Source organism: Myotis brandtii, unplaced genomic scaffold (assembly GCF_000412655.1).
Source record: "Myotis brandtii unplaced genomic scaffold, ASM41265v1 scaffold125, whole genome shotgun sequence".
Taxonomy (NCBI): domain Eukaryota; kingdom Metazoa; phylum Chordata; class Mammalia; order Chiroptera; family Vespertilionidae; genus Myotis; species Myotis brandtii.
This window is the reverse complement of record NW_005354385.1, coordinates 11,453,645-11,479,879: the sequence shown is the minus strand read 5'-3', so window position 1 is coordinate 11,479,879 and position 26,235 is coordinate 11,453,645. Positions and strand designations below refer to the sequence as shown.

Below are 26,235 nucleotides of genomic sequence, written 5' to 3'. Positions count from 1 at the left end.
ACCCCAACCACAATACTCTGCAGCATCATAATCCATTTCTTTTTAGAGCATGAACCTTCTGGGAGACCCTGATCAAATCTCCTATTGAAACTATAGTTCAACTTCCCACCCTTGATTGCTTCGCAGAAGAGAATACGTTTGTAATAAACTAATTTTTTCATTCCCCCCCTACCCCCACTAACCCATGTATTTATGTGTGAAACAGAAAGACATTTCACCTCAAGTGAAAACTTGAGCGTCTTGAGACAAACACACGGAGAAGAATAACTCCTGATGTTTGCACAGAATATTGGTCTTCGCAAAGCTCAGTGTACACTTCTTCAGCCTTTGCCTTAGGGAACTCATTGTGGGTGGAACTGCTCAGAGTCAGCATCAAGGATAGGAGAGCTTGTCCAAGGAGGTAGAGTGGAAGAGTCAAGTCTTCTGGATTCTCCACTTACTCATCAGAATTCTTCTGTAACTATCAATGCGATCTTGTCCTGGACCAAAATGAGGCCCAAGAATGCATTGCATTCACAATTTTGAATGCTTTATTATCTAACATCCAAAGAGAAGATACAAAGGCTGTTTTATTTACCAAGCAAGTGCACCAAGCCTAAGGGAAGTTTTGGTCCTTGTGCTAAGCTGTCAGATGTTGGAGGCAGTTGGGCAGATGGCTATGTTTTACGTCCCAGCTTAACATTTTCGAGGCTGTTGAATAATGTAGATCCTTCTCATTGGAGTGACCTTCTCCAGAGCAGGTCTGGGTTTTTGATGTGCCGTGTGCACTACTGCTGGAAATTTATGGCTGAGCTAAATGTGAGAAGGAAAGAAAAAAATAAGCATATTGGATCTTTTTGACCATGAAGTATTAAAGTAGTGGAAAGCAATCCAGTTGGTCATGGAAATTTCACAATTTTGTTTACTTCTTTGATAGTATTGCTTTTTTTCCATACCACTTCCAGCTCTGGGTCCACAGTGTGTTCACTTGGGGTTTCCCCCATTTGTTTATCTCTAATTTGTAAAACTATAACAGATAGTATATTAAAATAATATACATAATACATATGTCTGTGTTTTGAAGTGACATTTTTACAAGTATAAATGGTTCATTATTTCTGCATCAGTCTTCTAATATTAGCAATTATTTTGGCACCAGTATGCATATATGAATCACTATATTCTAAGAAGGCTACAGGAACATTTGAGAAAGTCCTGAAGGGAAAGAACCCCTCAGTTGTCAAAAGATCAGAAATAGAGAACCTCTGTAAGAAGTTAGAAAGAGTTAGGATTATTTATTAGAATGAAACATATAAAACTTCTATTTTAATAGGTAAATAAATGGTGTAATATTGGCTGTTTCATATGGTTCAATCTAAACAGCCTGAGAAAGAAAAGAAAGCTGAGGAATGACTTACTAGCTTCAGGTACCAAAAGTTCTCATTAGTCACCTCCACAGAAGACATGTATGAGGAAACAGGCTTAAGTAGATTTAAGTTAACACAGACTGAGACTATTCGACAATAAGATAAATTTCATATGGAACCGAAAGACCTTATGAAATTTACATTAAGGATGGCTTAAAATCAAAAGGATGCACAATGCTGCAAGGACTTCAGACATAATTTTCCTAGGAGGGGAATTCGAACCCAGTGACCTCGTGGGTCTACTCTGGTTCTTTGTTTTCAAGCCATTGATACAAACATAAAGGCACCTAAGGATACCTTCCCTAGCAAGCAAAAAAGGGGATGCCTCAGCTCACTAGGAATTTAACTTAATCACCATTGAACGGAGATGCCCCTGCCTTGACACTCAAATTAACTAAAAGGGGAGATAAACTGTTCATGACCCCAAGCATCACATTGTTTATGGTTTGTTTGGACTCTCCTAAGCCGGGAAAACATAGGTGCCTTGTATCTCTTCTCAAATGTCCCTGAGCTCTAGGCACACAGCATTCCCTTTCATGTGAAACTTGACACTAGAAAGTCCTTTATTCTTGGTCTTAAAAAATTAAACACACTGGAGGAATATAACCTGAAGTGTTAACATTGGTTATCTCTGAGGGGTAGAATTATGGGTAATTCCTAGTCTTTTTCTTTATTTTGCCTATCAGTATTCTTCTAATAATTTTCTTTTACAATAATTAAACCCAAGCATGGTTTATGCTGGCATTCTAGCAGAAAGGAAGAAAAATCTTTTAAAAAAAGCACTGAAGAGTTTATTTTGGTCAGACCAGTTATCATCAAGCCACATGACATGCACTTTATAGGGTGGTAAAGGCAGAGTGCTTTGTTTTGTTTTTCTTTAAACATTAGAACCAGAAGGAAACTTAAGAGGTCACTGATGTCAGTAATTTTCTTCCAGACTGTGGGTCTTTAGCGTCAACTAAAACAGATGGATTATTTCAGGTTAGCGCTAAATCACATTCGAGAGATTACAGGTAGGAAGAACAACCTGGCAAGTTACTTCAAGTCAAATGTAAATGTACGGTAAAGGGGTGGGGGGTGGTGAGAAAGGAAATGAACAAGTAATTATGATAAAACAGAAACCTGGGCAATTAGCCAAGGTGAGATGGCCCACGATGACAAGTTGAGACTGAGGAGAGGAAGCCACGATGTTGATTGTTGTTTTTAAGGCGCGAGAGTGATGATGGGTGGAGGTGGGAAAGGGGAGAGTTTGCTGGAACACACTCATTGCTTAACGTGGCACTAATTCATCTCCAGGGTTATTTCCACAATTTAGGGCTTACATTTTTCTATGTAAAATACACCTAACATAAAATTCTGACCATTTTTAAGTGTATAGTTTAGTAGCACTAAATACATTTACTAGTACATTGTTGGGCAACCGTCACTACATCCATCTCCAGAAATTTTCATTATACCAAACTGAAACTGTGTGCTCCTTGAGCAATAAATCCTCATTCCTTCCTTCCCTAGCTGCTAGCAACAACCGTTGTCCATAGTGGATGGGGATGGCACCATTTTCCATTCTTATCAGTAATGCACAGGGTTAGGGGCACATTTTAACCAAGGCGTTTAACTGAGGCTCTAAAAGCTCTGCTAAACTGGTCTCGGGAGGGGACTCCCCATGTCAGAATGAGGGAGAGACTGCCTCTGGGGCTCACTGGCCACCTATATCTGGTTTGGGAAAGTTTAGGAGGAAAAAAAATCAATAGGATTGAGAAGGAAGTGGAAATTAATTCAAGCAAAGATAATAGTCTTAGCGAAACTGCCCATAATTATTAAATTACAAATGTACAGGTTTTGGGAGGGGGGGGGCAGTACAGGCTTTTCTAGCACCTCTTATACAGGGTTGGGCAAAAGTAGGTGCACAGTTGTGAGTACATGAAACAATTTATTCTTGTATTGTTATTTATTAATTATTGTATTATTTTTCCATACGAACAACTGTAAATCTACTTTTGCCACACCCTGTAAATACAACAAGAGAGTCAAGTTCGCTGTCCCTGAAACCCACCGCTCCATCAGGAACATCCTAATGTAGAAGGACTTGGGGGGTTGTGGGTACAGCACCTATAAAGAGTCTTCCGCTAGAATGGAAACTGTAAATAAAACAGTCAACCCTGCAATGTCCTAATTCTGAGGTTTAGGTTCTATATCAGTGGAGATAGAAAGATTTTATTTTCAAGCCTGAACTAGAAATAAGTAGGGATAGCTTCACAGAGTGCAGCCTACAGCTCGCTGTGACTTCAGTCTGGCGTCTTCACGTAGGGAAGCTTGGGATTCTTCATCATTCATCTCTGTAAACTGACCGGGTTTGTAGAATGAAAGGTGTTTCCTGTCTGATTCATGAGGGTAAGAGCATCTAGGGTAACCCCACAAGAGAGAGAATTCAAGGCTGGCATAGGTGTGAGGACTCTGTCCTGCCGTGGCTCCATCACATAAGGGCCAACACACTGAACTTAAAAAGCAGATCAGTAGAAACACCCACATTGAGAATTTACCTTCATCTTGGGTAGCTGTGACCTCAGAACCTACATTTTTGGTTTCAGAGAAAAAGCAAAAGAAGTCTGTTAGAAGTCTGTAGGATTGGAGCTGTGAAAGAAATTCCAGATGCAGGGAAATCAGAGGCAGGTTTTGTTTTAGAGCCTGAAGGTGGGTAGTATTGCAGACGGGCCACTCTTCCATTCATCTTTCCCGGTTGTTAACTTCCAACGTGGCACTTAGATTTCCACACCCCGTTAAGTAAAGTGCTTAAAACAAAACATTCGGTTTGAGTCAATGAAATTCAAGGCTACTCCTACGGCGATGTTCACCCACGGAACAGAGAAGCCTTTCTAGGTCTGCAGATGCCTTTGATCGTCTCCTCTCCCCCAGGACCCCATTGCACATCCATCTCACTCACTTTGGTGTGGATGATGCATCTGGCAACTTGAAAAGTGGCCCCAACTTTAACTGGGCTTCAACATTCCACCCCCTCCACACCATAACGCAACCCTGTTCTGATGTTTTAACTGGATACTTTCATGTTGAGAAGCTTCACAACTAATGCCAAGTTTAACTTCCATAACCATCCAGAGAAGGAATATACTTGGCAGTACCATTCTCTCTCAATCCCTGCCTTTAAAAAAAAATTAAGTAAATGAGCAAACATAAATCTCAGAGCAGCTATGGGACTTCTAAAAGGTTAAACAATCTCTAAGGAGTAGGTGGAATTTGGTCTAAGACCAGGTCTCCCTGCTTTTTAGCCTAGAGTTTTCAAGCTTACATAACTCCTTCTTCTGCCAGGAATACCATGTTATGTGGTCTGTCACTGGGCAACAGGAATTCAGTTATTATCCAGGGCTGGAGAGGTGGGGAGGGATGGGGAGAGGTAGTGGGGACAGAGGTCTGTGTGAAGGGAGGAGTGGGGAAGATAGTGGGAGGGGAAATTCCACTTAGATTTGTACAGTTTTTCAATCTCCCAAATCTTAAACCCTCGGTTGGTTTTGAAGTAGGGATCCTGAGATAAATAGCATATGGAAAGAAATGTCCTGCCATGATTGAATGGTTGTTGAGATCCTATGAGTCAGGCTGTACTTTTACAGCCTTAGACTCTAAATTCTTAAACTGATCTGAGAATTAACATGGGTTCTTGGAACTAGACAGAATTGTAGCAGAGGGCATGAATGAACGTAAATAAATGCAGGCATTTCTTCTGACCAATTGCATATTGTTAGGACTTTGCAACAATATATTTTGCAGAAGGGATCATTGTAATACAGGTGAAAATTTATCAGCAGATGCCAATATCTTTATCTCTATGTTTTTATGTCTTATAATTTTTTGGTATAAGGCATATAGTTTATACATATTTATTTTTTAAAAATTAAGGTATAGCCCTGGCCAGTGTAACTCAGTAGTTAGAATGTTGGCCCATGCACTGAAGGGTCATGGGTTTGATTTCCGGTCAAGGGCACTTATCTGGGTTTCATGTTCGATCCCCAGCCCTGGACAGGGCATGTGTGGGTTGCAACCAATCAATGTGTCTCTTTCACATCAATGTTTCTCTCTCTCTTTCTCTCTCCCCCCTCATTCCCTCTCTCCTTCCCACTCTCTCTAAAAATCAATGGAAAAATATCCTCATGTGAGGACTAACAAAAAAAAATCAAGGTAGAATTTTTCTATAGTAAAATATACTCCTTTTCAGTGCACAGTTTTATAAGTACATACAGTCTGTGACTATCATCACACTCAAAATATAGAACCATTCCATCACTCCCCCACCTCAAAAAAACTCCCTCCTATCTCTTTGTGGTCAACCCCTCCTCTCACCAAAGCTCCTGACAACCACTGATTGAAGCAGATCTATCTTTTAAAAGGCATTGGTCTTTTTACCCCAGTTGACCTTTATTATGAAATCATATTATATGTCAGGTTGAATTATGGATTCAGGGAGGATTTTTCTTAGCTGTAAGGAAATATGTGGATCCCACTAACTCCCATATTCAAGACAGTCACTATGGCAATCTTGGGACTTGATTTTCTGGCCTCTTATCCTTTGCCCAGGAATCCAAGTAGCTCCCTGTAGGATATCTGCCTGGGACTAGAAGCTAATATTGAGGGCTGGGTGTGTCTGGCTCTGTGCTAAGTACTTTGCACGGGTTATATAACGTCCTTGTATTCTCACAATATCACTTTGACATGGACACTATTAATCACATTCCCATTTACAGATGAGGAAACAGAGGCACAGAGAGTGAAGAAACTTGCCCAAGGACACACAGCTAGTGAGTGACAGAGCTGGCATAAGACCCAGGCATCTAATGTCTGATGCCAGAGCCTGTTTTAGCCAGTAATCTATACAGTGTTGACCACATTCCCACCCCCGTAAACACTGAACTACGTGTTAAAGTTTTTCTTTTTACATGGATAGTTGCTGTTAAACATATTTCTAACAGTACACCATCTCACTATTGTCTTATTTTTCCAAACACAATTATCACTGTTGTTGTTACTTGACTCTCCTTTTTATCTTTGGAATAGAGAATTGGTATTTTAACTGAAAATGGAAGAACCCTTCTATGTCACAAACATATGCATATAGGTCTATAAAAAAACAATATGGACCCTTGCATCATACCTACACACAGCGTAAACCTTTACTGACCACTGTCCTTAAACATTTCATTTTGGGTCAACATATATTCTCAAGGAACGTGCCATCTGGTTTCACCAACAACTGTGGCATCCTCTTGCCCCCGAGGAAGAGGCGTTTAGTGGGCAGGGGCAAGGGAAGGTGAGACGCAGGAGCGGGCAGCTGGTGTTGCCCTGGCAGGGCATCCTCCACCCCTGCCCTTCCTGTAAAGCCAGCAAGGCAAAGAGGCACTTATGACCTCACCTCAAATCTATTTTATGGGAGAAACAAGTCCCCCACATGAGAAGGCTCTGTAGCTATTGTGTACTGTATAATCGAGATCTTGTCTTGTATTCTCTGCCTCATAACATCCCAGGGACTTCAGATGTATCTTTTTTATCTCTGCCATGAAACCATGCTACTCCCCGGAGCAGAGTACAAACAGGTGACTGTGCCAGGCACCACTCTAAGAGCTAACCTGTGTGAACTCATTTATTCCACACAATGAAACTGTGAAGTGTATTTTCTTTCTTATCTCCATTTTACAAACAAGAAATGTGAGGCACAGAATAAGTAACCTGCTCAAGGTCATACAGCTGGTAAGTGGAAGAGCTAGTGCCAGATGGGGAGTCAGAGGCCTAGCACAGTTTCTGCGCTCATCTTTTTCAAATCCCTAATGTTGGCAGTAACGACAAGTCTTCCTTCTATAAAGGATGCCCAGTCCTGTCCCTTCAACAAACGTGGGAGCAGCTGAAAGAGGGCTCTTCCTTGCCTTACATGCAATGCATCTGACCTCCAGAAATAAGACTCTCATCTCACCTACGTAGTTGAAAACTCTTGAATATAAAACCAAACCACCATCTTTCTGGTAAGTTCTCTTAGTTTGTTGAGCTACTTAGAAGAAATTCATAATATAGAAATAACAACAGCAGTGGTCAACCACCTATTTAAACAGACTTTTCTGGAAAAAGCCAGCCAGTGCCCAGCCTTCCTCCGGCCTGAAACTGTGCAATCCTCCACCACCCGCGCTCGCCTCCAGTCAAATACTGCCTTACCGGAATGCAGTGGTCGGGAGCAAGGGCAAAACTGTAGGATTCCCAATACACAGGCTGCCTTTTCATAAAACCATGCCAATGTGTCTGAGAAATATTTGGGATGGCAAAGTAAAGTCCTGCCAATTTGGTGTCATGATTCGTGCTTTATTTTCTATCTTATTTTTGAGATGATTTATTGAATGGACACTAGGAATTTGGGAGAAACAATTTTTCTCACCAAGACCGGTCTGTGCTCTTGGGACCGAGAGCAGATTCTTTCAAAAGGACATTGATTCTCCGAGCTGGAAAACACCTCAGTGGTCATGGGCTCATTCACCCACGCAGCCTGATGGTTGGGGGAGTACTGTCTGGAAGTATCCCATGATGCATCTCACCCACAGCTCACCTTCTCCAGTGTGTCATTCAGGGCATCCATCGTCTGTATTTTGGCAACATTCACAATAGCACTGAAAAGATGAAAAGAAACTTCATATGGGACCTGAAAACTTTCCCACTGAAGAGGTTCAATGATTTATACACAAGTGGGTCTACTTGGCTTTTAAGTGTCACTCTGCTTGGCTACGTCTGAAAGACAAACAGTCCTGCCTCCCACGTGACAAGCCTTATAGGCCAACTTATTATTACTTTCGCTTTTAAATTTTTCATTGGAGTATATGACATACGCAGAAAAGTGCACCTATTATCAGTACACGGCTTAGCACATATTCAGATACTTAACACACTAGTCTAACCAGCTGCCCCTAAGGATAACCACTCCCTGACTTATAGCCCCATGGATTCGTTTTGACGGCTTGTGAACTTCATAACATGAATGATAAGGCACATGCTCTATTGTGTCTGGCTTCCTCCGAGGTCAAGTTATTTTGTAGGAGGGTTTCAATCAGGGACGAGCCTGCAGTACAATTTCTTGATGGAAACTCTGCGCTCGACATAGTTTCTTTTTCTGGATGGTTTGTGTTGGTTGGTGCACGTTATTAGGAAACAGACATAGATTGATGATGCCTAGAAACTTATTTTCCAGGGTCTATTTTTTCAAAAGCTATTCTCCAAGAAGATGTAAGGGGACTGTTTGTCCATGAAGACGAGGCACTCCAATCCCGTGCACACACTCCTGGAGCAGAGGTGAGGGCAGGGACGAACTGATGGTGGAGCTGGTGAAACTGCGGCTGCACCGCCGCTCCCTGCACAGGGAGGGCCCTGGTCATTTCACATTGGTAACTTCCTTTATTATCTTTTAAAAATGGCACCCAAGTTCTATAAGCTTTAGGTCCTACCTACTCATATCTATCCCTGACAAATAGGGAGGGAGGTTGATTTCTTGCTGTTTAAGTTCTGTAGTAGTCCAATTCCCATCTTTTAATGACTATTATAAAAAAAACCCTGCATTTTTAAAAGAGGGGTCCAATCACCACTTTATTACTCTCTAGGCAACTCCTCTTCCTTCTCTGTTCAGCTGACGTTGGAATTAACAGTAAGTCCCCTTGTCTCTGAGGTGCAGAGAAATAGGACTTGCCCACTGGCTGCCAACTAGAAGGTCATTTCCAAGCTATGACTCTAGTTGCTGAGCCCCTGGCCCAGGTGTGTTACATAAACAGGGCTTATGCTTAAGTCAGGTCTTAGTAACAGAGCACACTTTCCAAATCAGTCAGCTTGCGATTCAACAACCGTGTGTTATCATGCACAGGGTGCTCTCTGTTCTAGGAGCTGGCCTCCAAGCGGGTCACTAGCAAGGACTCGCAGTGTCGCTTTCCTTAGGTGATGGTTATTTTCTGGTAGCGGGAGAGGCAAACACTGCTAAGGGGGCTAGTGAGTATTTTATTTTAATGTAGAAAAGATCCCCAAACCATCTCCTCCACAGAAATCAGAAAGGAAACTTTAAAATGATCTAAAAATGTGTTACATGAAAGAGGCAGAGAAAGTCTATAGTCCATTTCCCTCCGTATTCTCCTTCTGAGACTGTGGCCATTTTAACTCATAAGGAGGTACCTTGAGCATCTAATCAACTCCTTTCAAATACTCGCCTATGGAAAACACCTTGAAATAGTCTCTGAAGCACCGTCATTACACGTCTTGGAGAAGTCAGTTCCACATGTTTTCCTTAACTAAGGCATAGAGTGACTGGGCCATTTGTGTGTCTGCTCCAGCCACAGCTTTCTGCTTAGCTCTGGGAATAGTGCAGTGTGTCAAGGTTATGGTGGACGGGGCAGGGAGAAACCAGCCTCAGTATCTATAGGCCCTCCTGCTATGCCAAATATAGTAGCCATTAATAGTTTCTAAATAATTGAGTGATGAATTCAAAACAACAACTAAAAAGCATTTATTTTTAATTCAGGAGATTTGTTTCAGCAGAAAGCATACTATGAAAATAGGGCCGCCTTAGGGACACTATTTTAAAGGCTAATGTGAAAATAGGATAAAGGGATGTGCGTCAGGTTTGAATGCATTTAGGATTGTGTCATTTAAGTACAAGACAGCTGGGCTGGACTCAGCGAGTGGGAGAATGAATGGGTGGGGTTAGTGATGGGGGCTCAGAAAGAGTCCTCCAGAAGGTAGCGACCTTTCACCTCCAGTTTGCATCACCACGGATCCTGACCCCCCACCACGCCCCACCTTGGCGGCTGTCTGTAACCCTGCTTAGCAAAAGCCTAGGGCAGCGGCTCTCAACCTGTGGGTTGTGACCCCTTTGGGGGTCAGACCATCAGAAAAACACATATATAATTACATATTGTTTTTGTGATTAATCACTATGCTTTAATTATGTTCAATTTGTAACAATGAAAATACATCCTGCATGTCAGATATTTACATTACGATTCATAACAGTAGCAAAATTACAGTTATGAAGTAGCAACGAAAATAATTTTATGATTAGGGGTCACCACAACATGAGGAACTGTATTAAAGGGTCGCAGCATTAGGAAGGTTGAGAACCATTGGCCTAGGGGGACTGGGAGGCCTCTGACTTCTGAAAGAAGAGTCACTGAAAACTCCTCGAGGTGACACAGGAAAGGAAATCAAGCAGTCCCCTACCTTGTTTTCTCAGATCCTGTTTTTTTGGTGTGTCTCTCCAAGACGCCAATTTCTTGTTTTTTTGAAATTCGCTTCCCTCCAGCTTTTACTATAAACAAATAAGCATCAATATGGGAGTCAGGGTTAGAACAGCAAGAGAAGGCATGCTTTGTTATTCAAGGTATGCATTTAGAATTGGCAAAAAAAATTTAGAACTTATTTTTTAGTTTATTTTAAAAAATATTTTTATTGATTTCAGAGGACGGGAGAGGGAGAGATAGAAACATCAATGATGAAAGAGAATCATTGATCGGCTGCCTCCTGGGGATTGAGCACTAAACCCGGGTACGTGTCCTGACCTGAATGAAACCGTGACCTCCTGGTTCATAGGTTGATGCTCAACCACTGAGCAATACCAGCCAGGTTAGAACTTATTTTGTAAAGATCTAAACTTTCATCTAAAACAACGCAATAAAAAAGTTACCCTGAAACTGCATAAAGATAAGAAAAAAGATGTTTCGTGCAAACAAGGTGGGGAGAAGAACTGCTGAGGTCTGCTTGTTTATGTTCAGGGAGGGGAACTGAGCTTTCAAAGGCAGCAGGTACATCTTCCATTTGGGGAGATGAATAACAACATACTCACTTAGGCATTTCACTGAAAAACATTTTTTCTTGTTATCAAACCAATTACACTCTTCATGATAGCAATTGACAATTACAATGTGACCCTCCTATTCTCCCACAAGATTAAAGTTTGTGCAAGGCTTGCATTTTTTTTTTCAACCAAAGCTTTCAAAAGTCAGATTCTGAGAATGAGCCAAAAGTGAGGGCGGTGGCGATAACAGGCATTTAATTCAACAGAGATGCTTCTGATCCCACCATATACCCACCTATCATCTCAGACCCCGAATCTGGGATGTTGGCCAAGCTCAGATATTGTAGTGAGCAAATAAAATGCATTAGTAATCCTGCCATTTAATAGATTAATTAGTGTTAATCAGGCTACAGATGACCTAACAGCAGTTCAAGTGTTTAGCAATGTCAGATGAAATCAACTTTTTAAAGGAATGACCCATTTCAGAATGCAAGTCAAAGCAAATACTTTTTTCTGTTCCCAGGAAATTTGCACATCTGAAATCTGACAAGCTCAAATGAGAAAAAGCTAAATGGACATTGATTCGTTTGAACCTATTAATTCTTTTTATGGGAATGTCAAATGGACAGTTTTCTAAAACTAGCTCCAATAAAGTGAAAAATAAGGAAAATTGTTTCTCCATGCCTTTGTGAATTGACTTAGTTGTTGCTCTTTTAAAATGATTACTTAATTTATTGCTTTGATTCTAATACATACATAAAGCACACAATTCAAAAAGCATGAAAAGGTCTGCAGTCTCCCTCCTACCATTATTTCCCAGCCCCCTGGTTCATCTCCCTAGATGCTGCTATGTTATAAGTTTCCCATGTATTCATCCATAAGTATTCTATATGTCTACTTACATGCTATTATTTTTTAAACTAGAGGCCCAGTGCACAAAATTCGTGCACTGGGGGGGGGGGGGCTGTCCCTCAACCCAGCCTGCACCCTCTCCAATCTGGGACCCCTTGGGGGATGTCCAACTCATAATCCAGGACTGCTGGCTCCTAACCACTTGCCCACCTGCCTACCTGATTGCCCCTAACCGCTTCTGCCTGCCAACCTGATCACTCCCTAACTGCTTCCCTGCTGGCCCAATGGCCCCAACTGCCCTCCCCTGCTGGCCCGATGGCCCCAACTGCCCTTTCCTGCCGGCCATCTTGTGACAATGTGGGGGCAGCCATCCTGTGGCAGTCATCTTGTGATGACATGGGGTTGGCCATCTTATGGCGGCCATGTTGTGATGACGTGAGGGCACGAGGGCCACCTAGGCTTTTATTAGTATAGATGGTAGCATAAGATACACATTGGTCTGTACCTTATCTGTTTATATATTTCTTCAATTACATGTTTTGGAATAAGTTCTATTTCAATACACATATAGAAATGTACCTTTCTTTTTAGCATCTTTAACATTTTATTATATGAACATTCTGTGTTTACTTAGCCAATTCCCAAATGTTAAGACATTTCAGATGTTTTTAATCCATTGCTATTACAAACAATGCTGCACTGAATATCCTTTCATATATACAGAATTTTGCACAAGTGCAAGTATATCCATGGGATAAATTCCTACAAGTGATCTTGTTAGTTCTCAAGAATATACATTTGGAATTTGGTTAAATCTTGCCAAATTGCCCTTCACAGAACTTGCACCAGTTTACAATCTCACCAGTCACAATGTTAGCAATTATCTCCCCAAGTCCCTTGCAACCATGTGAGCTAGAAAACGTTTGATTTTGTCAATCAATAAGTTTTTTTAAAAATGGTATCTCATTGTTTTATTTGCATTTCTTATATTTTATTAAAGGTTGAGTTTGTTTCTGTGATTAAAAGCCATTTATATTTTCTTTTTATGAACTGTTAAAATTCTTTTTCCTAATTCTTTTATTGATTCACTAGAGGCCCGGTGCACAAATTTGTGCACTAGTGGGGCCCCTTGGCCTGGCTGCGGGATCGGGCCAAAACCAGCTCTCTCCAACATCCCCCGAGGGGTCCTGGATTGCCAGAGGGCGCAGGCCAAGCTGAGGGACCCCACTGGTGCAAAATTGGGGCCGGGGAGGAACACGGGAGGTTGGACAGATAGGGAGGGACCACGGGAGGGCTCCAGAGAATGTCTGGCCCATCTCACTCAGTCCTGATCAGCTGGAGCCCAGCAGCAAGCTAACCTACCGGTTGGAGCATCTGCCCCCTGCTGGTCAGTGCATGTCATAGCAAGCGGTTGAGTGGCCTTAGCATATCATTAGCATATTATGCTTAGATTGTTTGAACGGACGACCAGACACTTAGCATATTAGGCTTTTATTATATAGGATAGGAGCTGTTTATCTATGAGATGGATCACAAATATAAAATATTTTGCCAGTTACTGCCTTATTGTTGATGTTTTTGCAGTCAGCAATTTTCTGTTTTTGTCAACCTCTTATGGGTTTTGTATCATCATGGAATTCCCCACTGTGATGTTTTATTAATATTATTCTGTATTTTCTTCTAGAACTTTTATGGTTTCATTTTGCATAATCAGTCTTTGGTGGTATATTTAAATCCTTGACCCTTCTAGAATGTATTTTGTGTAAGTCATGTGGAGGCATAATAGATTTTTTTAGATTATCCTAATAATATTAAAAAGTCCATCTTTTATCTATTAATTTGAAATGCCATCTTTATCATATACTAAGTACTCATGTATATGTGTGTATATATTACATGTGTATACATATATACACACGTGCATATATACATGCATGTGTATACACATATACACATGTGTATACATGCATACACACATAATACAGTGGCTATTTCTGGACTTCTATTCTGTTCCATTAATCTCTGTCTATTCATATGCCATTATAACTCTATTTAAATTATTGTATTATATTTTAATATCTGACAGAGTTAGTCCTTCTGTGTTAAACTTCCTTTGTAAAATATTACTAGCTATTCTTATTTATTTTTCTGTATGAACTTTAGAACCAGTTTATTAATTTCCTATAAAAAATCCTGTTGGTATTATTTTTAAAGATCTTGCTTTAAATTTATAGATTTTTTAAAAGGAAAACTTTGTATCTTTATATTCCTGGTAGCTCTCTGTTAAAAATATGGTATGCTTTTTTATTGTTTATATCTTCCTTTGAGTCCCTCAGCAACTTGTTCACATAATCTCACACATTTATTATTAGATTTATTCCCTAAGCATTTTATCTTTGTTGTTTCTGTTGCTATTATAAATGAGGTTTAGTCTTCTGTTATAACTCTAACAGACTGTTGTTCTTATATTACTCTTATTGATTTTTATATCTAAATCTCATTAAATTCTCTTATTGTTTATAATAGTTTTAAATTGATTCTTAGGTTTTCCAGGTTTAAAAATGATTAACATAAAAAGAATTATATTAGTTCCTCCAAAATAATGTTTAATAGTGGTGATAGTGGACATCTTTGTCACCTTAATTTTTAAAGAATTGCTTTCAGTGTTTTTCTATTAAGCATAATGTGCACTTAGAAGGTTATATACATGAGAAGTACATATATTTTCATAAATATATTATTTCATCACGTTAAGGAAATATCCTTCTAGTACTGTTTCATTGCACTTAAAAATTACAAATACATGTTGAATTTTATCAAATGCCTTTTTAGCATAAACAGACATGATTTTTTCTGCTTATTGTTAATTATATTAATTATATGAATAAATATTTTATGTGAAACCATTCTTGCATTCATGGGATAAACTCTATTTGGTCATTTTGAATCACCAACTTGGTTTTTTTAATTGATTATAAAAGCTTCTTACTAGAATTCTGTAATGTTAGATGCAGTCTAACGCAAATTGTTATTGTTAAATAAACAATTAAAAATGTGAACTTTAAAATGCTGAGTTTTGTGCCACTCAATTGAAAGGACACTGACAAACCAGAGACTGTCCAGAGGAGAGTGACCAGAGTGGAGAAGGGAGCAGGTCACAGGAGGCCCTAGGGAACCGGGAGAGATCACTTCTGAAGGAGCAACGACTCGGAGCTCAGGGGCATCTTCAAAGATCCGAGGGGTTGTCATGTGGGATGAGGAAAGGTTTCTTGGTGAGGAAATGTTATATGGGGTCAAAGAGCTCTACACTTCCGGAACTCTGTGACCTTGAGCAAGATGCTAAACCCCTCTGAGGCTCAGTTTCTGCATCCTTCAAAAGGGAATAATACTGATTAGAAGTGACATAAGCACCTGGTACATGGTAGGTACAGAATAATGTGTAGTTATTATTATTTGTATTTATTTTATGTTTTTCCAGAGGAGAGAATGAGATCAAAGAATGGAAATTCCAGAAAGGCAGAGTCTGGCTACACATTGCGGTTTGTGTTATTCGGAGTCAGGTAGCGTGCCTCGTATGTCCTTTGCCCCTCAGTGTGTTAAAGGAAAGAAGTCTACTGCCATGAATATCTGAGGAGGACTTAGGTGAATTGGGTAGAAGTTTAAGTAGATGATCCTTATTATGAAGTCCTTACTATAATTCTAACGCTTCCCACCTATTTACAAAAGAAAACTTATCACTTCCCTCCCTTCCAGAAGAATACAAGGCTCTTAACAGAAAAACAAATACCAAAGAAATTTTAAAAAAAATGCAAACATGGGAGTCCTTCATTCTTAAGAACAATAAATAGAGACATTATAGGGTAAATTAAACATCCCCCAGAAGATTTCTACTTCAATGCAGGAGTCTTTGAATCCTCTCTGGTGTAGGGCTATGGGCTTTAAATGAGTGATTTCAAGAAGTGAACCACAGCTTGAATGTCCAGAGCACAGTTTTCATATTAAACTTATTCTGGTAGGTAATCCCACTTGGTCAGCCATGTACAGCAGAAAAAAGCAGAAGATAATATTCCCATACTATAGTGGATACATGGAGGTATACACAGATTAAGGCTCTCTCTACATTGAGGTGACTGGATCAGCTGGAACCAGTTTGTGGGAGGGTCATCTTCAAAGCACTGCTGGGAGCACGCTTATCCTGGTCTCCTGGGATCTAGCAAACCATCCTACATAATAAAAGGCTAATATGCAAATTGACTGAACTGTGGAACGACCGGTCGCTATGACGCACACTGACCACCAGGGGGCAGACGCTCAATGCAGGGGGAGCACCGCTCAGGCAGAAGCCTCCGCAGCAACACTAAGGATGTCTGACTGTGGGAAGCAGGTCAGTCGGACATCCCCTGAGGGCTCCCGGACTGCGAGAGGGTGCAGGCTGGGCTGAGGGACCCCCCTGGTGCACAAATTTTCTGCACCAGGCCTCTAGTTGTAAATAAACATCTACAACCCAACCCAGTCAAGTCTTGCCCATTTTGCTTATGGCAGATAGGTCTGACTCATGGGACCTCTTCAAAGTCTCACTGTAACTAAATTAGTTCAAACATTTTCATAATTCTGTGTTTGGGACTATATTGCCTTTTGAACATTAATAGAAAGATGAACTGGAATGGGGTGAAGTGAAATGTGAACTGATTTAACATTTTAACAGGCCTTTGAATATGAATATATAGGGTAAAACTTTAGGTGCTTTCAATAAGCACAATAAACTAGAGAGAAAACATGTGAAAAAGAGAGACACTGAGGGTGAGGGCAAGACTGGGGGGGGATAAAGACACATTTGTAATACCTTAATCAATAAAAAGTTTTTTTTTAAAGAGAGAGAGACACTCTTTTGGATAGTTTCATTAGAAAACAAAATATATGTGGGGAAAATAAAACTTTGTTTGACCGCCTCTGAGTAAGAGTTATATTCTTGGGGCTTCTTTTGTAGTTTACAGTGCCAGAAATAGACTCTTGAGTTTAGAATGCTACATAATACCTTTGCAGTTAAGATCTCCCAGACATTTTGCACAGTTTTTCGTAAAAGGCAGTCAAGATAAAGAAAGAAAAGCCTGCCAGAAAAATTAAGCTTTTTTCCTTCACTAACTGGTTGAAAAGGCATGTGAAAAAACTGACCACCACAAAGATTTGTGCAAACTCTGCCTAGTGACTTAGAATTTTTATGTGAAGATCTTAATTCAAAGGTTAGATGCTTGCAAAATGCTTCCTTTGCACTTACATTTGATTTTTCAGCAAATTTTAAGCTGCCAATCAACACCTAGAAGATGCCCATCCGAAGAAGGCAGGGATCAAGGAGAGAGGGCTTTAGAACGGGGGCACATGGCATGGGCTCCACTTTATTCCCAAACCTCAGCCTCACTGCCCTCCAGGTGTGCAGCCTCGGACAAGTCGCACAACCTCGCTGACTTCAGTTTGCTCCTCTGTGGAACAGGATGATGGTTGTAGGTCTGCAGGGGTGTTGCCCTGTCTAGGAGTTCTGTGCAGCGCCAGGAACACAGTCAGTGTGGGGTGGATGTGGTTGTTCTTGTCCCTGTGGTCATCAAACCCTGTCCCCGTGATGCCTGAGAAAGTGGGTATTGCAGCATCTCTCTCAAACCCCACAGACCAAACCCCGTAAGTTGACCTGAGCTGACTGAAGTTGAGAGAATTAAGCCTCTGCCCTTATTTTTTGTTAATGGTGCTGGCCCTATGGTTTCCCCCCCACTTTCTGCATTAGTTTCACACTTGGGGATCTAATCCCCAAACTTCGTCCCCGTGATGCCTGAGAAAGTGGGTATTGCAGCATCTCTCTCAAACCCCACAGACCAAACCCCGTAAGTTGACCTGAGCTGACTGAAGTTGAGAGAATTAAGCCTCTGCCCTTATTTTTTGTTAATGGTGCTGGCCCTATGGTTTCCCCCCCACTTTCTGCATTAGTTTCACACTTGGGGATCTAATCCCCAAACTTCGTTCTCTCTCTCTCTTTTTAAATATATTTTTATTGATTTCAGAGAGGATGGGATAGGGAGAGAAATAGAAACATAATGATGATAGAAGGCAGGGATCAAGGAGAGAGGGCTTTAGAACGGGGGCACATGGCATGGGCTCCACTTTATTCCCAAACCTCAGCCTCACTGCCCTCCAGGTGTGCAGCCTCGGACAAGTCGCACAACCTCGCTGACTTCAGTTTGCTCCTCTGTGGAACAGGATGATGGTTGTAGGTCTGCAGGGGTGTTGCCCTGTCTAGGAGTTCTGTGCAGCGCCAGGAACACAGTCAGTGTGGGGTGGATGTGGTTGTTCTTGTCCCTGTGGTCATCAAACCCTGTCCCCGTGATGCCTGAGAAAGTGGGTATTGCAGCATCTCTCTCAAACCCCACAGACCAAACCCCGTAAGTTGACCTGAGCTGACTGAAGTTGAGAGAATTAAGCCTCTGCCCTTATTTTTTGTTAATGGTGCTGGCCCTATGGTTTCCCCCCCACTTTCTGCATTAGTTTCACACTTGGGGATCTAATCCCCAAACTTCGTTCTCTCTCTCTCTTTTTAAATATATTTTTATTGATTTCAGAGAGGATGGGATAGGGAGAGAAATAGAAACATCAATGATGATAGAATCATTGATCGGCTGCCTCCTACACGCCCCACACAGGAGATCGAGCCTACAACCCAGGCATGTGCCCTGACTGGGAATTGAACCGTGACCTCCTGGTTCATAGATGACACTCAACCACTGAGCCACACCGGCCGGGCCGCTCTCTCTTTAATGAGCCAGAAAACAGATTCTCTCTGGGGTTCCGTGGTGTCCTCTCTGATGGCTCTGATTCACTTGACTTAAACTGAATTAAAAAGTGCAGGGAATATACAGAAAAATTCACGAACTCCTGCTTTTTCTAATTCATTATGTATGTACTTGGCTTCCTCGATCACCTTCTACGCACACATTTTTGGCTGTTCATTGTGATGAGGTTCTTATAAAACTGAGAGTGAGGCAAATCAAAAGCAGAAAATCCAAAGCTAAGCTTACTAGGGCCCAGGCCAGCTCATGTTTAATGTAGTCTTGTGTCACAGCATAAATTTATAGCCACGGCTAATGGAGGTGCAATATATTATATTAATATACATGAAAGAGAAACTGCTAAGCACTCGACATGCAGGTGGGAAAGAGTTACCGCCGGCTGACTTTCGAGTGGTTTCATTTTTAACTGAGATGGGGCGGGCACGTGTATATTTTCTACGCATTTTCCTCTGTTCTGCCCACTGCAATAGCGTCTAATGCAGCAGCCCTCAGACACCCGATGACTTGCGATTGGGGAGGGTAATTTCTTCTGACGGCTATGCGTTTTACGAGGCCTGCATTTGATGGGGATTAACATTCATGTGCTGGGTACCTTGCAGAGGTGATCGCCTTTCATCATCATAACAACCTTCTAATATCCACGTTAGTTATTACTCCCTGTTTTAGAGGCGAGAAAACGGATGCTCAGAGATGTGGAGTGAAAGCAGGGTTTAAACCCATGTCTGTCCAATTCCGAAGGCCACGTCAAATCCTTCCCGTCATAACATGCCCACTTCCCACTTTCTGGGACCTGTAAATTGCTTATTAAGAATCAGGGGAAGATCTGATGGAATTCTGGTGATGAATTACTGTTGTTCCCAAAATAAAATTGTGCACCATCGCAAACCGGTTTGGACTTAACCTAGGTAGCGAGACCAGATGAAGGAGGAGGCTTCTTTGTTCCCCGGCTCTCAGTGGGGAGGCAAAAGTCTGCCTTCATCTCCATTCTAATTACCCCAAACCTCTTATCTGTAGTGTCACAGTTCGTAATAATTAATTGTCATGCCAGAGGCATCGTGACATGCTTGATGGATTCCTGGTGTGCTATGTACACAGAGTAATTAGCAGTCATTAGTGGTGAGGACAGAAAGTTCTTGGCGGCTTCATCCGAACGCTCCTTTGGTTAGGTTGATCTCTGCGTCCTTTGTGCATGAATGTAATTTAGTAAATCAGGTTTTAGCTTAACTGTTTTATGAAGGATTAGGGTGGAAATGGTGAGAAGAGAATAGTATCTCTTTTTTTTGGGGGGGGGTCATTATCTGTGTGATGACTTCTCTTCGAATAATTAGCATTTATCGTTCCTGACCATTCGGCAGCAACATTAACTTTAAATATAGACAGTGTTAAACTCTGCTAAATCCAATGAAATATAAAGTGTCAGGCATCTGCCACAGGAGAGCAGGGCGTGGAGCCCAGAACTGGAAACGAGTGAAAATTCTGACTCTCTCAGCCAGGCTGCTCCCCAGAAAACCACTGAACCTCTGTGTCAGTGTGTCAGCGTGGCAGAGGGTATACCCGCCATCCTCCTCTGCAGCAAAGATGACTGAAGTAACCTTGGCCCAGAGGTGCCAAGTCAGACCAATAAGTAAATCTTGTAAATGGGGAAAGGATAAAAGGAGGCAGGCAGTTGAAAGAACATAAAACTGGCTAAAAATAGGCCTACATGCTTCAGTCAATCTAGATGAACATACGGTTAAGTACAATAAAACTAATTTCCATATTCCAGAGAGTTGATATAAGTAGCATACATTTAAAATGAAGGGAGGGAAGGAGGGAGGGAGAGAGGGGGAGGAGGTGGGAGAGAGAGAGAGGGAGAGAGGGAGAGAGAGGGAGAGAGAACTGTGGATGCTTTGCAAAGCACCTTGATAGCTACGGTTTCCAGACAGCCCCCTCCAGTGTTTGAGCCCTTATTAGAAAGTGCTCCTCAGCTTGTTGACAGGCAAATACATCACTGACACCACTGCCCAGCCCACATGCCTGAGGAGGGAGAGAGACTGGAGGTTGCTGTCCTTGCTGTGGAAGCTGGTTTGCCGGGCTATGAAGTCAGATGTCGTACAATATCTCAGGGAGCCTGAGTCTTAGAGCTGGAACCTCTAGGGAGGTTTCCATGGCAGTAAATCATCTTCCATGGAGGAAAGGGCCAACCTTGCTACCTATCTCTTCCCACCAGCACCCAATCCCTTGTCCTCTCATATATAATCAGGTTTTAATTGATCTGGGGCCTGACAAATCCCCAGGTGGTTTACACACAGCATAGAAAGATCAAAGGCACAGGAGGAAGTCAGCTGCATGAAGTTAGAGCAACAATGGCAGGCTGAGAACCTCTGCTCTGTTGGGCGCCTCTGTTGCAGGCATAGATGGCAGGGCAGCAGCACCGAGGCCCTTGCTACCTGCAGGACAGAGGGCAGTGGGCAGCCTACCTGCGGGCGGATGCCCCCCTTTCAGCGGGGAGGGCAGGACTTGCACTTCATCTGCCATAGCGCGTGCCAGTGCCAGTGCCAGTGCCAATGCAGGTGCCGGTGCTCCAGAGGCCCTGCCAGCTGTGGCTGCCCCACTGCACCCCGGCTTTATACAGGCTGGGGGCGGGGCCCCTTCAGGGCGTTGCTGAGCAGCAACAGGGCTTGTCACCTCGCTCTCTGGGAACCTGCATCTCCGTGGCAGGCTTTCTCCTAGAAGGAAATCTTCTTCTTATTTCCTCCCTCTGAGCAGGCAGGGTAGATGGCCAGGGGACTCTTATTTTCTTTCACAAAAGGAAGATGAGAGGACGAAGTTCAATGGAAAACTTTTTCTCTCCAACTATTCATCCATCAAGTATATATGGAGAAGCTGCAGTGTGACAGGCTGTTTGTCACATACTGGCATGACAAGGAGGGGAAGACTAGATCTTTGCCTCAAGACATCTGTAATCTTTTTAAAGACACAATTATAAAACAAAGTGCTATGCTTTTGTCCCGGGCTTTGCCATTGTAAGCATTTATACTAAGAAAATGATGGGAGATGTAAACAATGGTTGAGGATGTAAACAATGATGTAAAAAAAACTGGTAATCATATATTTCTTGTTTTAATTTTCACTGGAATCAACATAAGCATCCCCAAATAGAGCGAGATAGTTAAATAAAATATAGCCATGAGAGTGCACATTTACAAGTCATGCTTTAAAATAATATTTAATGATGTGAAAAATATTCATAATAAGATAATGGAAAAGCAGGCTAGAAACCAATAGGTGCCGATTTTGTTAAAAAGATAAAGTATAAACATAAGCATTATTGTATCTCCTGTGCTGTTCAACATTTAGCCAATGGCGGGTACTTAGAGATATCTCTTTGTTCTTGAATACGATTAAGAAGTTCTGCTCTTCAAAAAACATTGTTACAAAAATGAAGACCAGATGCAAACTGGGAGAAAATATTTATAGAACACATTTCTGATAATAACAACCAAATTTAAAAATAAGCAAAATAGTGTCCGGGCCGGTGTGGCTCATTTGGTTGAGCATCATCCCATGCACTGAAAGGTCATTGGTTCAACTCCCTGTCACATGCCTACATTGTGGGTTTGATCCCTGGCCAGTGTGCTGTGCCAATCAATCTCTCTCTCTCTCTCTCTCTCTCTCTCTCTCTCTCCCACACACACATACTCCCTCTCTAAAAAATCAATAAAAATAAGCAAAATATTTTAAACCTCTACAAAGTAGAGATATTGACAAGTAAGCACATACAAAGATTCTCTGCATCATTAATCGATTGGAAAATGCAAATTAAATACACACTGAAATATATTAGAATGGTTCAACAACAAAAAAGGCAACTACAACATGTTGGTGGGAATGTAAACTGGTAAAAACCACTTTGTAAGTCAGTTTCTTATCAAATTAAACATATACTTGCTATATGAGTAACAATCTAATTCCTAGGAATTCTCCCAAGAGAAATGAGAACATATGCAAACATAAACACCTATATACACATGTTTATAACAGGTCTGTTCATAATTGCCAAGAGTTAGAAACAACCCAAAACAACTATAGAATGAATAGACAGACTGTGATACATCTATACAATAGAATAGTAATCAGCAATAAAAAGGAATGAACAGATACATGCAACAACATGGTGAATCTCAAAAGCATTATACTAAATGAAAGTGAGACTAAAGCACTACTTACTGCGTAACTCCATTTATATGGCATTCTTGAAAAGTCAAAACTACAGGAACAGAACCGGGTCAGTGGCTGCCAAAGGAGGGGGTGGGGAGAGTGGTTTGACCACAAAGCAGCAGGAGGGGACTTTTGGGGGCTGACAGAAAGGTTCTGTACCTTGATTGTGGTGGTGTTTACTTTCACCATACATCATACAGACATCATCTAAAAATGGTGAATTTTACTGTAGCAAATTATACCTCTGTACATACCTCATATTATACCTCACTATACAATAAAAATCTATTTGTTAAATTAATGGGTGAAAATACTCTAAAATGTTAAGTGTGGCTATTTATATGTGAGAGTATTACCTCTTGATTTTTATTTTTTTCTCAGTTTTTTCTGTATTACTTTTTAAATCAGTAAAAATCAATGAGATGCCAAAAGCAAAGACAACAAAAGCAAAAAAAAAAAGTGGGACTCCATCAAACTAAAAAGCTTCCATACAGCAAAAGAAATCATTAACGAAATGAAAAGAAAGCCTAATGAATGGGAGAAAATATTTGCAAACCATGTATCTGATAAATTATGAATATCCAAATTATATAAGGAACTCATGTAACTCAATAGCCAAAAACAAACAAAGTGATTTTTAAAAAATGGGCAGGAACCCTAACCGGTTTGGCTCAGTGGATAGAGTGACGGCCTGCGGATTGAAGGGTCCCAGGTTCGATTCCGGTTGCAGGCACATCCCCAGTAGTGGATGTGCAGGAGGCAGCTGATCGATGTTTCACTTTCATCGATGTTTCTAACTCTCTATCCCTCTCCCTTTCTCTCTGTTAAAAAATCAATAAAATATATATTTTTAAAAATGGGCAGGGGATCTGAATAGACATTTTTCCAAAGAAGACATACAAATAATCAACAGGTGCATGCGTGACAAGGTGTAAAATATCACTATGAATCAGGGGAATGCAAATCAAAACTAGAATGAAATATCACCTGTTAGAATGACTATTTCATAAAAAAAATCAAGAAATACCCTTCTCTCTCCTAAGCTCCAAGGCCCCTTCTTTTCCCTCTGTAACTTGTTTCCTGAGTCCATTTCTTCTACTGCTCAATTCTTCTACCTCTGCTACTTTCTAAATAAACTTTCTCTTAGAAATAACAGTTGTTGGAAATAATAGGAGGTGAAGAAAAAGAAACCTTTGTGCACTGTTGGGGGAAATGTACACTAACAGGAAAAGATATATGCCCCCATGTTCACTGCAGCATTATTTAAAACTAGAAGCCTGATGCACGAAATTCGTGCAAGAGTAGGCCTTCCTTTCCCCGGCTGCCGTCACGGGCTTCCCTCTGGCACCCGGGACCTGGGCTGGCTTCCCTCCGGCCACCGGCAGGCACCCAGGACCCAGGCTTTCCTCACAGCCCCAGCTTTGTCCGGAAGGATGTCCGGTCTAATTAGCGTATTATGCTTTTATTATTATAGATAGCCAAAATATGGAAGTAACTTAAGTATCCATTAATGGATGAATGGATAAAGAAATTGTGGTATATATACACAATGGAATATTATATAGCCATAAAAAGAAAAATCGTGCCATTTATGACAACATGGATGGACCTTGAAAACATTATGCTAAGTGAAGTAAGTCAGGCAAAGAAAGACAAATACCATATAATCTCGTTTATATACGGAATGTACAAAAAACCCTCATATATACAGAGAACAGATAGGTGGTTGCCAGAGGCAGGGGCTGGGGAGTGGGCAAAATGGGTGAAGGCTGTCAAAAGGTACAAACTTCTAGTTATAAAATAAGCCATGGGGATGTAATACCCAGCATGATAACTCTAGTCAACAATACTGTGTTGTATAGTTGAAAGTTTCTAAAAGAGTAGATCTTAAAAGTTCTCATCACCAGAAAAAAATACCCAGCATGATAACTCTAGTCAACAATACTGTGTTGTATAGTTGAAAGTTTCTAAAAGAGATCTTAAAAGTTCTCATCACCAGAAAAAATTTTTAAATTATGTGTGATAATGCAATTAACTAGACTTATTGTGATGATCATTTCACACTGTATACCAGTACAAATATGAAATCATTACATTGTACACCTAAAACTAATGGGATATTATATGTCAATTATATCTCAATTAAAACAATAAAAACTTTTTTGGGTGGTGGGGGAGTGTGTGAAAAGTGCTGTGACCAAGATAAGTAGCTACTATGGGAGCAAAGAGAAAGAATAATCGTATCATTTGTATATTTTGTGAGTGGCCTCCTCTTGCATAGCCCTGGACTAGGAGCTGGGGTTAGAGGTGACACCAAACACCATTCCTGCTTTCAGCAAATCTCACAGTCTCATAGGGGATGTTGAGGGTGACATGAGAAGGCTAAGAGGATGCCTTCTGTGATTAACAAGGCTTATAATAATGGTGATCCACAGGAATTTCTGTGATGATGAAACGTTCTGTGTCTGCTCCGACCAATATGGTAGCCACAAGCCACATGTGACCTGAGCATTGCAATGCGGCTGGTGCAACCAAGGAACTGAGTTTTTAATTGCAATTAACTTAAATATAACAGCGACACATGGTCTGTGGCTACTGTATTGGACGACACGTGTTGTAGCATAAAACCTAGTCGTGTGATGGTTTGTTGCCCAGATCTCATTGATTACCCTCTATATCTGCCTATTGTGGAAGGCAAGGAGGGCATCAAAGGGCAACCACCCCTTAGGAGAAATACGGAGAATCCCTCTCTATTCCACTCCTCCCAACCCTACATATTTAACATGAGCTTCACAGACGAATACATACACAGCATGTTCGCTTTTGTTTTTTTAATTACCTCAAAATGGAAAATATCTACAAGTTAATAACATAACTGTAAATAGGGATATAATAAAAGAATGGCATAACTTACAAAGAGACAAAGAACCTGCTTAACTGTAGAGATGTGAGTAGATGATGGGGAACAGGGAACATGAGGCCTATGTGTTTTTCTTCTGGTGGCCTCTTCCCACTCTGCTTCCATCTCTGCTCCCACAGGAGTAGGAGGACCAGAGTCCCCACCCTGACTTCTTTGGTGCATGTGCTCCACCACAAGGCAGCCCCTGGGCGAGGGGGGGGGGGGGGGCGGGGGGGA

General features: G+C 41.3%; 1 protein-coding gene across 1 annotated transcript; it reads right to left on the bottom strand.

Moving 5' to 3' along the window:
* Positions 1-507: 507 nt before the first annotated feature.
* DAPL1 (death associated protein-like 1) lies at positions 508-21,483 on the bottom strand. Its single transcript, XM_005859336.2, has 4 exons — positions 21,359-21,483; positions 10,644-10,731; positions 7,999-8,059; positions 508-792 (listed from the first exon to the last, which is right to left on the bottom strand). Exons 1-4 carry the CDS (start codon positions 21,414-21,416, stop codon positions 676-678), a joined length of 324 nt encoding a protein of 107 aa, XP_005859398.1. The 5' UTR covers positions 21,417-21,483; the 3' UTR covers positions 508-675.
* Positions 21,484-26,235: the final 4,752 nt, after the last annotated feature.